At 41.1% G+C, this 18,962-nt stretch overlaps 2 protein-coding genes across 2 annotated transcripts in view; one reads left to right on the top strand and one right to left on the bottom strand.

Annotated features, from left to right (window-relative positions):
- Positions 1 to 18,962, bottom strand: part of SLC26A8 (solute carrier family 26 member 8) — a 78,322-nt gene that overhangs the window by 34,378 nt on the left and 24,982 nt on the right. The window contains exons 4-7 of the mRNA XM_059701847.1: positions 18,523 to 18,704; positions 8,748 to 8,912; positions 7,415 to 7,564; positions 3,398 to 3,480 (exon numbers count right to left, since the gene is read on the bottom strand). Of these exons, the coding sequence (XP_059557830.1) occupies positions 3,398 to 3,480; positions 7,415 to 7,564; positions 8,748 to 8,912; positions 18,523 to 18,704 (580 nt within the window). The remainder of the gene's footprint in view (positions 1 to 3,397; positions 3,481 to 7,414; positions 7,565 to 8,747; positions 8,913 to 18,522; positions 18,705 to 18,962) is intronic.
- On the top strand, positions 9,784 to 18,066 carry LOC132236627 (large ribosomal subunit protein eL34-like). The gene is made up of 2 exons (XM_059699722.1): positions 9,784 to 9,934; positions 17,729 to 18,066. The coding sequence occupies exons 1-2, from the start codon at positions 9,784 to 9,786 to the stop codon at positions 18,064 to 18,066; spliced, it is 489 nt and encodes a 162-aa protein (XP_059555705.1).

The following is an 18,962-nucleotide window of genomic DNA, read 5'->3' as shown; positions in this document are numbered from 1 at the left end:
TTTGGTTAAATTTATTCTTAGTTATTTTATTCTTTTTGATGCAATTATAAATGGGATTGTTTTCTTAATTTCTCTGATAGGTTGGTTTTTAATTGTCTCTTTTTGTGATGTTAACAGATGATATGCTAGTATCCTTTAATGATGTTATTCTAATTCTGTAATTCCTTCTTCCTTTATTGGATACTAGTAGCCCTGTGCACGAATCAGTGCACCAGTAGCTCTCTGTGGGGCTTGGCCACTCCACACCTGCTGCCCAGAGGCTCTCTGTGGCCCAGAGGCCCATCTGCGCCCGGGTGCGGAATGCTTGCCTAGTCGCCAGGGCAACGATGCAAGTGTTCCCCTTCCACCGGCTGCTTTGTGCCTGCTGTCCAGACACTCTGTGGTGGGGTGGAATGCTTGCGTCTTCACCATGGCGACAAAGCAAGCATTCTGCCAGGCCGCTCACACTGCCCACTCTCAGCAGCTGCCCCCCCGGGACTGGGGGACTCCAGCGGGGCTAAGAGGACTGGGTGCCGCCATCTTGTGGCTATGGGCGCTGCCATCTTTGTGACTGAGTGATGGTTAGTTTGCATATTACCCTTTTATTAGATAGGATAATCCTTCTAAAAGTGAAATGTTGCCCAGCTGGTGTGGCTCAGTGTTTGAGCATCAACCTGTGAACCAGGAGGTCATGATTTGATTCCCGGTCAGGCACATGCCCAGGTTGCAGGTCAGGCACATGCCCAGGTGCAGACTCAATCCCCAGTGTGGGGCATGCAGGAGGAAGCCAGTCAGTGATTCTCTCTTATCATTGATGTTTCTATCTCTCTCTCCCTCTCCCTTCCTCTCTGAAATCAATAAAAGTATATTTTAAATAAATTAATTAATTAAATAAAAGTGAAATGTCTTGTTATCAACTATTTGGACACCCAAAAGAGCAGTTCTTACAGGAAAAGCATGATAAGTTTCCTTTATTTAACAATTTCAAAATAACAAGTTGGTTCCATAGCATTTTCAAATGGTGAAGCAAACAAGTTTATTCTTTTAGAATTTTTATGCATTTGTGAATTTAAGCATATTTTATGTATTTGGCCAGTTAAAGAGCATCAAAGCAATATGTAGATTCTATGCAATTCCTATCAAAATCCCAGTGACCAAACCAGGGAAGATTACAGCCCTAGCATATCCATGAGCGACCCACTCAAGGGTCAGACTTGGTGAGCACCAAGGCCCCACTGATTTAAGGGTGTCTCATGCACAGCATCTCTTCCACTGTAGTCTCAGCTGGTCTGAACAGCCAATTAGCCTGGGGGTCAATTCTTTCTAGTGATGCCAAAAGGAATCAATACTCAACTGAAACAGGATAGTGCTCACAGCCCACCTAGAGTGCCCAGCTCAGGCCACTGGGCCATACAGGACATCTGCTACACAAGGCCACTCTACCAATTCCAGGAGACACAGCAGCTCTACCTAATACATACAAACAAACAGGGAAACAGCCAAACTGTGGAGATAAAGAAACATGTTGCAAATTAAAGAACAGAAGAAATCTCCAGAAAAGAGCTAAATGAAATGGAAGCAAACAACCTACCAGATACTAAGTTCAAAACAATGGTTATAAAGATGCTCAAGGAACTCTGTGATGACTTTAAGGAACTTAGTGAGAACATTAACAACATAAAAAAGGACCAGTCAGAAATGAAAGACACACTCTTGTTGTGCAGGAGGTTTTTAGTTTGATGTAGTCCCACTTTTTTATTTTTTCTAAGAATAATTTACAGGGAATCAAGAGTAGGGTAGAGGACACTGGGAATCAAATCAGCAATTTGGAATGTGAGGAAGCAAAAAATACCCAATTAGAGGAGCAAAAAGAAAAGAGAATAAAAAATATGAAGACAGTGTAAAGAGTCTCTGGGACAATTTCAAGCACACCAACATTTACATCATGGGGGTACTGGAAGGAGAAGAGAGGGAACAAGAAATTGAAAACCTGTTTGAAAAAATAATGACAGAAAACTTCCCCTACCTGGTGAAAGAAACAGACTTACAAGTCCAGGAAGCACAGAGAGTCCCAAACAAGAGGAACTCAAAGAGGCCCACATCAAGACACATCATAATTAAAATGCCAAAGGTTAAAGATAAAGAGAACCTTAAAAGTAGCAAGAGAAAAGCAACTAGTTACCTACAAGGGAGCACCTATAAGACTGTCAGCTGATTTTTCAACAGAAACTTTGCAGGCCAGAAGGAAGTGGCAAGAAATATTCAAAGTGATAAAAAGCAAGGACCTACAACCAAGATTACTCTGCCCAGCAAAGCTCTCATTTAGAATTGAGGGTCAGATAAAGAGCATCACAAACAAGAAAAAGCCAAAGGAGTTCAACACCACTAAACCAGTATTAAATGAAATGTTGAAGGGTATTATTTAAGAAGAGGAATGAGGAGAAAGAGAAGGAGGAGAAGGAGGAGGGGGAAAAGAAGAAAAATATGAACAATAAAATGGCAGCAAATACATATTTATTAACAATTGAATCTAAAAAATCAAAATAAACAACAAATCTAACGAACAAAATAAACTGGCAAATAAAACAGAATCAGAGGCATGGAAGCATGGCACAGACTGAGGAATCTCAGAGGGAAGTGGGAGGGGGGCAGGAAGAGATTAACCAAAGATCTTACCTATGGACACAGACAATATGGTGGTGAAGGCATGGGGTGGGGTGGGAACCAGGTAGAGTCAGGTGGGGGGGAAAGGGGGACATCTGTAATACTCTCAACAATAGAGTTTTTTGAAAAAAGAAAAACTAAAATAAAAAAGATTGAAGAAATTATAATTTCCTAACAGAAGCAAGAGTGATACCCCATAGTCACTGGTAGGAATTATAATGCAAATTAATTGTGAGCCCATAAGAAACCTATCTGCCAGACTATTTGAGGAGAGCTTTCTACTCAGAGTAATACCATAAAGTTGCTCAAGGACACCGATTCAGTCCAAGTGGGTGAAGACAGAAGGAATGCCAATCAAGTGAGCACTGAGCCCCAGAAGCAAGGCAAGGAAAGTGGAGGCATCTCTTGTCTCCTCCTTGAGAGGCAATCAGATAGGTGTAGAGGTTGAGAGGGGTCACAATGCATTAGGGAAAAAATATGTGAGTCTCTAGTATTCTATGTATCCAACAATTTACTTGGGTATGGAGATCAGTTCAACTATGGGAAGAGAGTCAGAGGCTGACCAGAGAAGAAACAGGGGTTGCCTAGTCCTGCTTCTTTCATGAACCTCTATGTTCTAAAATAAACATGAACTCAGCGACCCCTAGCTGTGGCTAGGGACTACTAGCGGAGAATATCAGTCAACTGTATGGTCAGCGGTGAAGAGAAGGTAACAGAAAGGGCAGAAATAGTCTTGAAAAGTGGAATTACCAACCTGTAAGGAATCATATCCATGAATGTCTTGCCGGTATCTGTGGCAATGCTTATCTTGCTAGCAAGTGCACTGAAGCCAAGAACCTGTAGGGGTTAAAAAAGGGCAAACAATCATCTAAATATTATGTTATGTATTGCTTCCAGGAGTGGAGGTGCCTTTAGCCACTGGCAGGACAGGGGGTGATATATGTTGGCCCTTGGAAGGTTGGATAGAGAGGTTCAGTGCAGCAAGGAAGGCAGAAGTCCACCCTGACTTAGTTCCGGAAGCTGGTTTTAGCACTGGAGCCAGAATGAAAGCAACTCCAGCCTTGCTCTCTGCCACATGATGGGAACGAATGGGTGCCCTGGGCTTGTTTTTCCTCACCAGCTTTAAACACCCAGAGCAAATACAAACTTGTTTTCAGGTAATACCTGTATCAAGGCCTCAGTTTTACAAGTTTTTAGATCTAGGTACGTTGTGCCAATATGAATAGGTCTGTTGGGGGATTGTTGAGGTATATTGAGAATCATATTACTGACTAATCCTTAATAATATGGAACAACAGTTGATAGCATAAGAAAGCAGGTCTTCAGCAAGGCAATTACTTGCCGTTTCTCCTCCTCATTCATTAATTTCTAAAATGGCAAGTCTCCCTTGCATTTCAACTAGAAGGAAAATAGATAACCTAGCAATTGTTATACCTTATAAAGATCTCACAGCAAAGCAAATTAAACCAGAGACAATAAAACTTAATGCATAGGTTAAATTTTTTTTTAACTTATTGATTTGAAAGTGAGGGGGTGGTGGAGGGGGAGAGAGAGAGAGAGAGAGAAAGAGAGAGAGAGAGAGAGAGAGAGAGAGAGATCCACTATTCCACTCATGTATGCACTCACTGGTTGACTGCTGTATGTGCCCTGACCCAGGATCGAACCCGCAATGGACTTTGTGCAGGCAAAGATAACTTTTATCTGTTAAGATCTCATGGCTTGTATGCTGCTACAGCATAACTAGCATATTATAGGTTTCAATAACCTTTGAGTATAAATTAAGTCACAACGAAGTTTACTACCTAAATTGCAATAATTCTAAGTCTTCACCTCCTTGTATTGCTGGACCTCAGATTCCTCTGTCGCTGCACTTACTTCATGGTGCATCCTGCTTATTTACAGCATCCCCCACAGGAATGTCTTAACTGTGGCCCACAAACCAATCTGTCAGCCATAGTCAACCCACAGAATTCTCTATGCTCTTACTTCCCTGTCTTAATAACCCTGGTTAATGTTCACTGTCTTTGAGGCTGCTTGAAGAAATAGCACTATGATTCCTGTTGCTGATGTCTCTTAAGAGAGGGTTGATTTGTGACAACATGGATGGGTTTTGAAGATATTACGATAAGTGAAATAAGCCAGACAGAGTAAGACAAATACTACATGATATCACTTACAGTATGGTACCTAAAAACAAAACCAGTCACATTCATAGAAACAAAGTACAGAAAAGCAGTTGCCAGGAGCTGTGAGGTGGGGAAAATAGGAAAAAGTTGATAAAATGGTATAAACTTTCAGCTATAAGATGAATAAGGTCTGAGGAACTAATGAATAACATGGTGACTATAGTTGAGAACTCTGTTGTATAATTGAAATTTGATAAGAGAGCAGAATTTAAATTTTCTAAGAATAGTGCTTAAAGTATTCTCATCTCCCACCCCCAAAAAGATAAACATGTGAGGTGATGGATGTGTTAATAACTAGATAGGAGAATCCTTTTGCAATGTACATATATGTCAAATCACAGTGACGCACACTTTAAATATCTTCAATTTTATGTCAATTACACCCTAATAAAGGTGAAATGAGAGGGGGGAGGGAGAGAGAGAGAGAGAGAGAGAGAGAGAGAGAGAGAGAGAGAGAGAGAGGATGTCTTTGTCACAGATGCCATCTGCTGGTGGCCCCAAAGCCTCGGTTTGCTAAGGTGCCAGAACGGGGCGGGTTCCATGAAAAGGAGAGGTTGTCCCTGACTCCACTCCTGGCGCCAGGGCACTGCTATTTGTGTACAGTGTTTTGGAAAGTCTTTTGTAAAAGCAGCCTTTCAGCTTCTGCCCTTTATAAATTAATAGCTTTTCAACTATTCCAAGGAAGAAAGAATATGCTCCTCTGTAAGAGGTGGACAACAGTGATGAGAGTTTGAATTTCCAGCAGTTCACATAGTCTTCCAATCATGAACGCCATAGACCTGAATTAGAACGTATAGGCTAGGTATGCTGTGGCAACATACAAGCCATGAGACCTTAACACATAAAAGTTATTTTTGCCTGCGCAAAGTCCACTGTCTCTCTAGGGCAGCTTCTTTGCAAAGGGTACCGCAGGGATCCAAACTAATTCCATCTACTAACTCTATCATCTCAACAGACAACCCTATGATTATTACAGCAGGGGAAGCAAGTACATGGGACTCAAACCTCGTCTCCTATGGTTGAGCTCCAAGTCACATGGTCTTGCCTAGCTACAGGGGTGGCTGGGAATACAGGGGGACACATGGATGTTTGGTGAGCTTTAAGTTTCTGCAACAGAACACTTCTTAAAGGGAAAGGAATTTTCAAAAACACCCAAGGATTCGGCAATCCCAATATGAGAAATGCTGACTTTAAAAACCCTAAGCTTTATGTATGAACATGTCTTTATCATTATAAAAATGTGAGTTATAACTGCAAAAGATAAATTTTATCAATGGATTTTTCAAAGAAACAAGAAGTGTTATTATTAGACAGTAGTGAGTCCAGCTCTACCACTTACTAGTGACATGGGTTAGGCCAGTGGTCGGCAAACTGTGGCTCGCGAGCCACATGTGGCTCTTTGGCCCCTTGAGTGTGGCTCTTCCACAAAATACCGACTTCTGCACATGGGCCACGAAGTTTCAATCGCACTGTACGTGCGCGCCCGCACGTGGTATTTTGTGGAAGAGCCACACTCAAGGGACCAAAGAGCCGCATGTGGCTCACAAGCCGCAGTTTGCCAACCACTGCGTTAGGCAATGCATTTCACAATTCATCTCCCTCAGTGTCTTCACTGCAGCAAAATGAAAGAGGCTGAATAACAGTATGAGTGCAACCATACTAAAGTAGAAACAACTTCTGCATAGAAGGTGGAAATTCACCAACACCGAGCATAGGTAGGCCTCTCAAGTATTTGCTTGGAAGAAAGAGGGAATACCGAACAATCTAAAAGTATCCACTGTGTTTGACTTTGGGTGGGTGCAACTATAGGAATTTCTTCTCTTCCTTTTATCTTTTCTTCTTTATGTTTTGCAAAATTGTTAGGCTGAGCCTGTATTACTTTTGTAAGAGGGGAAAACTTTATTTTTAATGGAATTTATTGGGGTGAAATTGGTTAATAAAATTATACAGGTTTAATTCTATAATACATCATCTGTAATTATTTTTAAATAGAATGAAAAAGAGGCAATAGATGAAAATCCTTTGAGAATAAGTATGTTTTTGCTAAGTGAAATAAGTCAGTCAGATAAAGACAAGTATCACATGACCTCCTTCATATGTGGAATCTAATGAACAAAACAAACTGATGAACAGAGTGGATCCAGAGACACGGAAGCATGGAACAGACTGTGGAATCTCGGAGGGAAAATGGGGGCGGGCGGGCGGGTGGGAGGTAATCAATCAAAGACCTTGTAATCGTACATACATCGCCCACAGACACAGACAATAGGGTGGTGAAGGCCTGGGTGGGGAGGAGGGCAAGGGCAGGCTGGAGGAGGTCAATGGGGGAGGAAAGGGGGCATATGTAATACTTTCAACAATACAGAGAAAAAACAATAAAGATTTATTTTTAAAAAGAAAAGTATGTTATAAATATAAGCTAGTAATTAAAACTATATACATTTAAAGCTCTGTCACAATTCAACGTGTTTTTAAAAAATCATTGTTTTTACAGTGTTTTCTTTCCTAGTTGCTTATTTATATATTTTAAAAGATAGGTATTTTAAATGATCCGATTCATGAATTTGGGACATCAGAACACCTACCAGGAAAGCCTCCATGGGAAACTCAAGGGGGTATTGATTGAAGGAGATTCTGATACATTTGTTGATTCTCAGAATGACAACAGCAGTTAGAAATAGCAGGATGCTGGTGGAATTAGCTTTTGGGAGAGATATACAGTAGTTAACTATGTTCTGAAAGAAAACAAAATTACAGAGGCTTAGAAAGGGATATATAATTGTCTAAGTCCAGAAAATGACACTCTTTCTAGATTAGTTCAAAAAGAAGTTCTTGGCCCTGCCCATTGTGGCTCAGTGATTAGAGCATCGGCCTGTGAACCAAAGGATGGGGTTTGATTCCCAGTCAAGGGCAAGTATGTATCTAGATCCCTGGCCCCAGTTGGGCCATGCAGGAGGAAACCAAATGATGTGTCTCTCTCACATCGATGTTTCTCTCTCTCTCCCCCTCCCTCCCTCTCTCCCTTCCATTCTCTCTCTAAAAAAGAAAAACATCAATGGAAAAAATATCCTCCGCTGAGGATTAATAACAACAAAAAAAGTCCCTAGCCCTGGCCAGTGTTTCTCAGTGGTTAGAGTGTTGGCCTGCACACCAAAGGGCCAGAGGTTCGATTCCCGGTGAAGGGCACTTACCTGGGTTACAGGTTTGACACAACCAATTAATGTCTCTCTCTCTCTCTCTTCCCTTCCCTCCCTCCCTTCTACTCTCTCTAAAAATCAATGAAAAAAATGTCTTCAGGTAAGGATTAACAAAACAAACAAACAAACAAACAAACAAAAGAAATAAAGAAAAAAAAGGAAGTCCTTATGTAGTGTTGCCAGACACAAAAGTCTTGACCAGGTGGGTAGATATGTATTTTTTAAGTTGAAAGTGATAGTAATGTCCAATAAAGAAAGAACAGACTTCATACATTTCAGTATAACACAAAGGACCCAGGAGTTCTGTTTGTTAGCCTAGTCTTTATTAATTTTCCTAGACCATATGTGTACTTTAGCTTGGCTCCTGTGCCATTTTTGCATTTGGGGACTAGCTAGCAATTTACATTTTTTAGATGTCTTAGGGATACACGTCTGTTATGAGGCATGTGATGGGAAGAATTATGATAGATATAGTATCTTAAAGATCCAATTTTTTTGTAAGTCATGTAAGTTTAAAAAGCGGGGCAACATGGTTAATGAAACAGAAAAATAGTCCAACTGGCCCCTGCGATTAATTAACACTAAATCTAGGGAGAGAAGATTATTTCCAGGGCCCTCCTGACCCGGCTGCCTGTGCAGGAGTCTCTCCGCTTGGGTCCGAGTCTGTTGGGGGACAGGGGGTGGGACATCGGTAATTTGGGTGAGAGTAGAAATTACTCACATAGAAGAAGGCGGTAGGACCAGCGTGGAAGCTAATCATAATCCCGAGGATGGAAGTCATCTGGGACACTATGATGTGTAGTGCCACGGCAGTCAGGTAGGCATTGATTGCCGCCTCCGGAAGGTAGGTTGCTATGAAGCCAAAACCTAACATGCCCATTAATAGCTGCAGGGGGTTCAGATGAAAAAGAAAAACAGAGGCAGAAAGTCATCAGACCAGCAATGGCACCGGTTAAGTTCTCTCCAAGGGGTTTCCAACAAGAAAGTTAGGTTAGGCCCCTTTGATAACTGCAGTGTCTCTTTCCCTAATCAGCTGAAATTGGTCTTTGGTGTTCATTCATTCGGGGCTCCCTAGGGCACTAGACCACACTTCCCTTTTTAAAATATATTTTATTGATTTTAGAGAGAGAGAGAAACATCAATGATGACAATCATCCATCAGCTGCCTCCTACACGCCCCCTACTGGGGATCGAGCCCGCAACCCAGGCATGTGCCCTGACTGGAATCAGAGTGTGACCGCTCGGCTCATGAGTGGACACTCAACCACTGAGCCACACCAGCTGGGTCTTCTTTCTTTCTTTGCAAGCACTTAAGCTTAATATCTTGCCCTAGAATCTACTGACCTTGTTGACTTAAGGTTAACAGTCACAGACTAATCAGAATAAGCCGTTGCCTTTTTATTTATTTTTTCTTCCCAGGGCAGAAATGCCAGATGGCAGAATTTTATGATTTTATTAACATAAATACAATGTGTACACAATCTGTCTATTCAGTTTCTTCGCTGCGCAGCCTGGCATTGGGACTGGTGACCTGATGGCAGGTGGGCTGCTCTTTCCACAATAGCTTGGCGGTTCTTCGAGGAGACGCTGTGAGCAGTCTCAGCACAGTGAGATTTATTGCACTTCAAGCTCTTTGACGTTAGGGACCAGAAGCTTCGAAAGCCACTGGGCAGCATGTGCTTTGTTTTCTTGTTGCTCCCATAACCAATGCTGGGCGTCAGGATCTGGCCCTTGCATCTTCTACGCACCCTATTGCAATGCCTCTGAGCTTCCGCCAGTTCCGCTTCCTTTTGACATATGGGTCTGACTGGTGCCGGATGAACTTCTTGGTCCTCTTTTTGACAATCTTGGGTTTCACGAGGGGTCTGACGGCCGCCACCTCCGTAGGCAGCACCGAGGAAGAGAGGGGCAAGCCATTGCCTTCTTAAAGAGGCCTGTCATTAGTCACTCTTTCCGGGAGATACTAACATCCCTGTGAGGAAAGCAGCTTTTTACAAAGAAAAGACAATTAAAAAAACCCAAGTTCCAGCTCACACTTGGCCTTTCACTCTTATCTTTTTTTTTTTTTAAATATATTTTATTGATTTTTTACAGAGAGGAAGGGAGAGAGATAGAGAGAGTTAGAAACATCGATGAGAGAGAAACATCGATCAGCTGCCTCCTGCACACCTCCCACTGGGGATGTGCCCGCAACCCAGGTACATGCCCTTGACCGGAATCGAACCTGGGACCCTTCAGTCCTCAGGCCGACGCTCTATCCACTGAGCCAAACCGGTTTCGGCCTTTCACTCTTATCTTTACTAAGAATGATTCAACTGAATTTCTGTCTTCAGGATTCTATCTATATACTGCATATATGTATAAAACATTGCATTTTACATGCACATATGTATATATAATATAGAGATACAAATTTTAAATGTTATGTAACATATTATGAAATAAATTATATATGTGTATATTTCTAAATATGCAAAGGGTCTAAACTAGCGATATCTAAGTATTCACAGAAGTTACCTTTGGGGAGGGATGAAAAGTTGGTGGCAACACTTTATCATTTATACTTGGTTATTGGAGCTTTTTGCAGTATACGTGTCCATCTTTTAGAATAAAAAACACAGTTGGAAAATTGATGGATAAAGCGTGGGCCCCAATGCCCTTGAGAGGGTAGGTTAAGAAAACTAGCACAGCCCAGTGAAGAGAAGGAAAAGGAAAACAAAAGTCTTGAAGCCCACTGTTGTCACCACCTCACCTTCCACTAGACTACAAGGGCTCAGAAGACAAACTTGGAAGAGTAAACCTTTTACCTTTAAAAGCTTTTTGTTTCAAAGCTTCCTGTCAGTTGGGGCTGTGTCTCCCCCTTAATCTCCTGTCATTACAACTCAATACTCTCCTCTACTCTAGTCAGGCCAATCTGCCTCCTGTCTTTTGTGTGAATGTCTGATTTCTACTTCTGTGCTTATGCATGAACCCCTCCTTTTTTTGCCATCTCTGCCAATCTGTCCATCACCTCTTTCAAGAGTGTAGTGAAACTCCACTTCTTTAGGAGGTGTGATGAAAAGAGCAAGATTCCTAGAGATGGAGAATGTGACTTCAATCCTGGTCTGACACTCACTGGCTGTGTGAGTTTGGACAAGTTAACTAAATTCTCATGAGCCTCAGTTTCCTAGCCTGTAAATTGGGAATAGCACTCAGCACAGTGTTTTGTATGGATTACATTACACAACACATGGAAAACACTTAGCTCAAATCTGAAAATAGTGACAGATGCAAATACATATCACTCATCTTCATGCCATCTTTCCTCCCACCTTGTAAATGGCAAGTATCTATACTTAACCATAGAGCTCTTTCATGCCCAGCTGCTATGTGGTATCAGAGTCTGTGTTAACATAGTTTTCTAGGCAATCAGAGTTGTCCTGTGACATTAAGACTATCTGCCATTCTTATAGAAAACAAGTACTAAATGTTCAGTGAATGAAAGAACGTCTCAATAAACGGTTATTTCCTTCCCAGACAACTCCACAATCCAACTAAAGATTATTTCTTCCTTTCATCTTCTTTTGATACTAAACCCTTCACTTTTATTATTAGTTTCCACTTTAATTGTCTAGAGCGCAAATTCTTGAGGTAGAGCATTCTGAGTCTGACTCCCAGTTTGGGATCTTACCAGCTATGTGACCTGGGCAATTTATTTAATCCCATTATACCTTGTTTCCTTCAAATGAGTGATATCCACCCTCACAAAGGGGCTCTTATGAGAATCAAAAGACATAACACATGTAAAGCAGTGGGCCACATGCAAATACACATATGGTATTTGTTCCCGTGTTGTTTTTTTACTTCAAAATAAGATATGTGCAGTGTGCATAGGAATTTGTTCATAGTTTTTTTTAAAAACTATAGTCTGGCCCTCCAACGGTCTGAGGGACAGTGAACTGGCCCCCTGTTTAAAAAGTTTGAGGACCCCTGATGTAAAGTGTTGAACAGTAACTAACACAGCAATAAATGTTAGTTTTATCATCTGGTTCAGAGTTCTTTAAATGTATACTTTTTATTTTTGATAATGTAGATTGATAGGTAATTGTCATAAACAAAGCAGAGAGATCCGATGTATTCTTTATCCCATTTTCCCCAATAGTAACATCTTGAAAAACTTTAGTACAAACCACAATGAGAATATTGATGTTGATGCAGCCAGGATACAATGTAATTCCATCACCACAAGGATCTCTCCTTTGACCTGTCATCATAGCCAACACCCCCTTGCCTCTCACCTCCCATTCCTACTCCCAATCTCCATCCTCTTACCTCCACTCTCATCCGTAACTCTTGCTCTCCATTTCTGTAATTTTGTCACTTCAGGCATTTTACATAGGAATCATGAGTATATAAGCTTTCCTATTTTCATTTTCATTTTCTTCTTCCTTCTGCTTATTTTGGATCTAATTTGCACTTGTTTTTCTAGGTATTTGAGGTGGGAATTTAGACTATTAATTTGAGACCCTTTCTTCTACTGTATGCATTTTAGTGCTATAAATTTCCCTCTCAGCACTGCTTTAGCTGTGTCCTGCAATTTTTGGTATGATTTCTTTTCATTTACCCTAATGTATTTATTTCATTTCTCTTGAGACTTACTCTTTGACCTATGGATTATTTAGTAAAAGGCGAAAGATTTATGCGATCTGAAGAGAAACCAGAGTATTGGATTATTTAGAAGTGTGTTGTTTAGTAACGAACTATTTGGAGATTTTCCTATTAACTTTCTGTTATTGAGTTCTATTTTGATTCCACTGTGGCCAGAGAACATGTTATTTGATATTAAGTCATTTAAATTTATGAAGGTTAGTTTTGTGGCTTAGGTTCTGGCTTATCTTGGTATATGTTTCATGAGTAATTGAAAAGAATTTTTGTTCTTCTGTTATTAGATGGCCTATTTTGTAAATATCTCTTAACTCCTGTTAGTCAATAGTGTTATTGAGTTTTATTATTTCCTGCTGGTTTTCTGACTAGTTATTTTATCAATTATTGAGAGAGGAGTGTTGAAGTCTCCAACTGTAATTGTGTATTTGTCTAGTTCTCCTTTCACTTTTATTAGTTTTGCTTCATATATTTTATAGCTCTGTTGTTTGGTGTACACATACTTATAATTGCTATGTCTTCTTGGTAGAGTGATTCTTTTATCATTATATAATGTCCTTCCTTACCTCTGATAATTTTATTAACTCTGAAGTCTACTTTATCTGATATTAATATAGTCAATTCTACTTTCCTTTATTCATATTTGCATGCTATATCTTTTCATTTTTTTATTTGCAACCTGTTTATATCATCGTATTTGATGTTTCTTGTAGACAGCTTATTTTAAAATATATCAATCTCTATCTTTACTGTAAATGTTGCACTGTTTGTTCTGACTGTTTTCATTTATCTTTTTCCTTTTCCTGACTTCTGTGGGTTACTTGAACATTTCTAGAATTCCATTTTTATTTACTAGAGGCCCAGTGCACATTTGTGCACTGGTAGGCGGGGGGTGGGTGGGGGGGGGAGGGGCCCAGACCGGCCTGAGCCCTCTCACAGTCCAGGGCCCCTAAACTGGCAGTCAGTCATCCCTCTCACAATCCAGGACTGCTGGCTCCTAATTGCTCACCTGCCTGCCTCATCACTCCTAACCCCTTCTGCCTGCCTGCCTGATTGCCCCTAACCACTCGTCTGCCTGCCTGATCACCTCTAACCACTCTGCCTGCCTGATCACCCCTAACTACTCTGCCAGTCTGATCACCCCTAACCACTCTGCCTACCTACCTGATCACCCCTAATCACTCACCTGCCTGCCTGCCTGATTGCCCCTAACCACTTTGCATGCCTGCCTGATCACCCCTAAGAGCTCACCTGCCTCCTGATTACCCCTAACTGCCTCTGCCTTGACCTGCCGCCACAGCTTCATCCAGAAGGATGTCTGGAATGACGTCGGAAGGTCATTCAGCTGTCTGGTCTAATTAGCATATTACACTTTTATTATTATAGAGGATATTGCTTTTTGAGTGTATCTCTTTGTATAGCTTATTTAATGCTTGCCCTAGGTACTACATTATATATACATAACTTATTACAGTCTACTGATATCAACACTTTACCAGTTCAAGCAAAGTATAGAAACCTTACTTGTTTATAAGACAATTGCTTTAAATATTTCTATATACATAAATTTTTTTCTACATACATTTTTAACTACATCAGATAGTGTTATAATTTTGCTTCAACCATCAAACATAATTTAGAAATCCCAAGAGAACAAGAAAAATCTGTCATATTTATCCATATTTTTACTCTTTCCATTGTTCTTTTTTCCTGATGTTTCAAGATTCCTTATTTTTTCATTTCCTTTCTTTTTATGAAATTTCCTTTAGTTATTTTTTTAGGGTATGCTTGTGACAAATTCTCTTATTTTTCCTTCATCTGAAAATGTCTTGGCTTCCCCTTCTTTCTTTTCTTATATTTTCTTTTTCTCTCTTGTTCTGAATTCCAGAGAATAAGATGAATTCAGAGAACATTGTGTGTTATTTTTTTAAATATATTTTTTATTGATTTCAGAGAGGAAGGGAGAGGTAGAGAGAGATAGAAAGATGGAAGATGAAAAAGAATCATTGATCAGCTACCTCCTACATGCCCCTCAATAGGAATTGAACCTGCAACCTGGGCATGTGCTCTGACTCGGAATTGAACCACAACCTCCTGATTTATAGGTTGACACTCAACCACTGAGCCATGCTGGCTGGGTGTCCCTTCATTCCTGAATGGTATTGTCATTGAGTATTTGATTTTTGTATTGACAGTTCTTTTCTTTCGGTGAACAAGAAATATTGTGCCACTTCCTTCAGGTTTTGATAAGAAATCTGCTGTCATTTGAGTTGTTTACCCTAGTAGGTAAAGGGTTTCACTGCTTTCAAGATTTTTTTCACTGTTTTTTAGTTTTCAGAAGTTTGACTATGATTTGTGTTGGTGTGGATTTCTATGGATTTATTTTCTTGGGGATTTTCTCAGCTTCTTCAACCTATAGGATTACATATTTTGCCAAATTTGGGAAGTTTTAGGATGACTGCTTTAAAATCTTTCCAGTTCTAGAATCTCTGTCAACTCAGTGTTGGAATCTTTTTTTGTTGTTATTGTTTTTGTTAATCTTCACCTGAGGATATTGTTCGAATTGATTTTTTAGAGAGAATGGGAGGGAGAGAGATGGGGAGAGAGACGGGGAGAGAGAGAAAGAGAAACATCAATTGGTTGCCTTCCCACACACCCCAGCCAGGCCAGGGATCAAGCCTGCAACTGAGGTACATGCCCTTGACCAGAATTGAACCTGGGACCATTCAGTCCCCAGGCTGATGCTCTTTTCACTAAGCCAAACCCGCTAGAGCTTTTTATTGTCTTTTAAAATTCAAGTTGAGACTTTCCTTGTTTTTGGTATGACAAGTGATTTTCAATTCAATCACACATTTGGAGGCTATGTTATAAGACTCTGGATCTTATTTAAACCCTCTGTTTTAGTTAGCTTATTTTGACCAAGTGCTGGCAGGGGAAGGAGAGGTGCCACCTTGTTATTGCCTGGTAGAGGTAGAAGTCCAGGTTCTCCTCTCAGCCTTCACTAACACCTGTGGCACTAGGGACTCTCCAATATTGCTGGGCAGGAGTGGGAGTTCTGGCTCCCCACTAGGCCTCCACTGACACTCTCCTGCTTGGGATAGACAGGGATGCCTTTCTTCTCCCCACATGGACATCACAGCAGAAGGGGTTCTCCTCGTGGTGAAAGACCTGACTCTTCACTAGGCCTTCTCTGGCGCCTCCCCAGCATGGCGTGGGAAGGTTGTCTCATTACTTCCCAGTGGCTATGAAAGTTCTGGCTCTCTATCTGGCCTTCTCTGACAACACCCCAGTTGGGACTGAGTGGGCACCTCATTACAGCTAAGTGAGGGTGGAAATCTAGGCTCCCTGCTTTGCCTTTGCTGATATGAATGGTGGTGATATCATAATTCTGTTTTTTCTTGGTGTTTGTCTGGAGTAGATCAGTTATTGTATAAACGTTTTCAGTCTTTTTTTTTTTTTTTTTTTTTTGTCCGCACCTGTTGGTACTGTGGGTTTCTGGCCTCTTCAGCACCAAGATTAAAATACATGAGCTGGAAAGAAAACCCAGGGAACGCACTTCCGTGTTGGTCCTATGTCCTGAGGTTCTGGGCCTGTTCGCCTTCTCTCTACCTTCCAGAGTCTTCTTACATTTGTTTTATATGTAATGTTCCAAGATATTCTGTTGTACTTAGCTGGAGGAATAGGGAAAAGTACATCTATTCCATCCTCCTGAAAAGGAAATGTCTCCTCCTTTATTAAATGAAAGAAACTAAAGCTTTAAGGAGGGGACAGAACATGCCCAAGGCCACTTAGATAATTAACACATTACTGACTTATTGCCTGTTATTTTGCCTTCTCCTACAACATTAAATTTTTTTTTTTACTACAGGAATTATATCTTCTTTTAAAGTTTTGGTTTCTGTTCAAGGACCAAATTTACTTCTTTGTATCCAGTAATTATAATTTAGTGATACTAAGTGACAGGCTGTGGGCTGAGTACTTTACATGCATTTTCTCACTTAATCTTCATAAGAACTCCACAAAACAAATGTTATTATTCCCATTATATGCATGAGAAAACTAAGGCCCACAAAGGCAAGATGATGTATGTTCAGACAGCTGGCAAATGTCAAGGCCTGGGTCAACCCACCGTAATAACTTGCTTTTGCAGGCTCCCAATATATCCTTACCTAATGAAAGATGGTTCCAGGGTAGATGAGTGAAAATTAGCTAGAGAGTGAGTAGTTGAGAAGAAAGAGAAATAAATCTGGACTATGTGATTTTAGTTAGGTGGATTTAGCTTTAGATAGTAGACTCTCTGAGGGAAATGAAAAACATTGCCAAAAATAAATTCTGATATTTTAATGTCATTGATATTATTGTGCTTTAGCTGTGGTCCTGTCATTGCAGAAAAAGGATTTCAGGTTTGACGCTAATGCTTACTAACCCAAGATATAGTATCTGAGCCTATCAGTGCTATTCTTAAGAAATTTTTTAAAAATATGTTTTTATTGATTTCAGAGAGGAAGGGAGAGGGAGAGAGCGATAGAAACATCAGTGACGAGGGAGAATCACTGACCGGCTGGCTGCCTCCCGAAACCTAGCATATACCCTGACTGGGAATCAAACTGTGACCTCCTGGTCCATAGGTCAGCGCTCAGCCCCTGAGCCACGCCAGCTGGGCTAAGGGAATTTTTAAAACATGAAATCATGACTAGAACTCTAGCCCATAGTTCCTAGGACCCTTTTTTTTTTTATCATTTTGATTTCTTAGAGTTTTATTTTTTTATTGCTTAAAGTATTACAAAGAGTATTACATATGTCTCCTTTTTTTTTCCCCCGCCCTTGACAATCCCCTGGCCTCCCCTACCCCCCAGTGTCTTATGTCCATTGGTTATGCTTATATGCATGCATACAAGTCCTTCGGTTGATCTCTTACCCCTCCCTCCTCCGGCCCCCCCACCCTCCCCGGCCATCCCTAGGACCCTTTTGTCTCAGAGAAGGGACTGGTGAGAATGTTTAGTGCCTCATCCAACATCAGTGGTGGATAGCTTTTTCCTCTTCCGGGGACGGTGACTTCAGGCACTCAGAATGTCCAGCATTTGTCATATCAGTGGAGGCTGTCCTACCATACAGCCTCTAACAAAACTAGGCTGTGCCGAGCCCCTGCTAATAGAATTGTTTCCCTTAACACCAAGAAGATTGGAGAAGCGCCAAAATCTGCATGTGGCATGTGCCTAGGCCGACTTCGCAGAGTCTGTGCTGTGAGACCTAAAGTTCTAGTGAGGTTATCTAAAATGAAAAAACATGTCAGCAGGGCTTGGCATGAATCCATGTGTGCTAAACGTGTCTGTGACAGTATCAGGAAAATTGTTGTGAAAGTAGTGAAGGTACAAGCACAGAGTCAGAAAGCTAAATAAAAAAATAAAGCCGTTTTGCTGGCTGGAGTGCCTCAGTGGTTGAGCAGCGACCTATGAACCAGGAGGTAACCAGTTCGATTCCCAGTCAGGGCATGTATCCAGGTTGCAGGCTCGATCCTCAGTGTGGGGTGTGCAGGAGGCAGCTGATCAATGATTCTCTCTCATCATTGATGTTTCTAGCTCTCTCTCCCTCTCCCTTCCTCTCTGAAATCAATAAAAATATATTTAAAAAAATAAAGCTGTTTTGAATAATAAAAACAAAAGAAACCCCCCCCAAAATCAATGGTTAATGATTTCTGACAAGGGAGTTTTGTCAGTCTATCCACAGATCCCACAAGTTTTCCAGAAAGAAATCACTGGGTATCTTAATGGATAGCGGGAGCAATGAAAGGAAGGGGTCTATTTGTGGCCCCTTTATCTAGTTCTTCCTCAGAGGTTTGGAGACTCGTACCCTACCTGAATAATCCCAGTCAAGAATGTTGTGGAGGCCACCACACTCAGGGACTGGTTGTAGGCCGTGAAGAAGAGGGGGTCAGAGAAGTCCTCTTTGAGGAAAGTTCCCAGGATCAGGTGGCCATTGTTGAATGGGTACAGCGTCAGGACATCGATCGTCAGAGCGCTCACAAGAAAGAAGGCACCTATGAAGAAGATGTTTAGGCAGAAGGTGAGCTTTTAAGTCCAGGTAAACTGAAGCTATTGACAAAGTCAAGGCATGAGCTTATGTTGTGTTTGTCCTTTTCTTATTTGAAAGTGGCCATCGAGAGTAAGAAAGAGCAGGGAAGGAACTCTGGCCTCACAAACTGTGACCCAGTCACAGAATTTAGATCTTGGTGGCCCAGGTATAAACCTCTATCATTATGGGCACATAGTGTGGGTCGCAGAGAGAAATTGACTGG

This window comes from Myotis daubentonii, chromosome 6, assembly GCF_963259705.1.
Source record: "Myotis daubentonii chromosome 6, mMyoDau2.1, whole genome shotgun sequence".
Taxonomy (NCBI): Eukaryota; Metazoa; Chordata; class Mammalia; order Chiroptera; family Vespertilionidae; genus Myotis; species Myotis daubentonii.
This window is presented reverse-complemented; position numbering and strand designations above follow the sequence as displayed.

Bases quoted from the DNA above. Each gene is read 5' to 3' on its own strand.
- LOC132236627 (XM_059699722.1), top strand. From the start codon at position 9,784: ATGCCTCTGAGCTTCCGCCAGTTCCGCTTCCTTTTGACATATGGGTCT. The intron at 9,935-17,728 runs GCAAGCCATTGC...CGGTGACTTCAG, and splicing joins CAGCACCGAGGAAGAGAGGG to GCACTCAGAATGTCCAGCAT.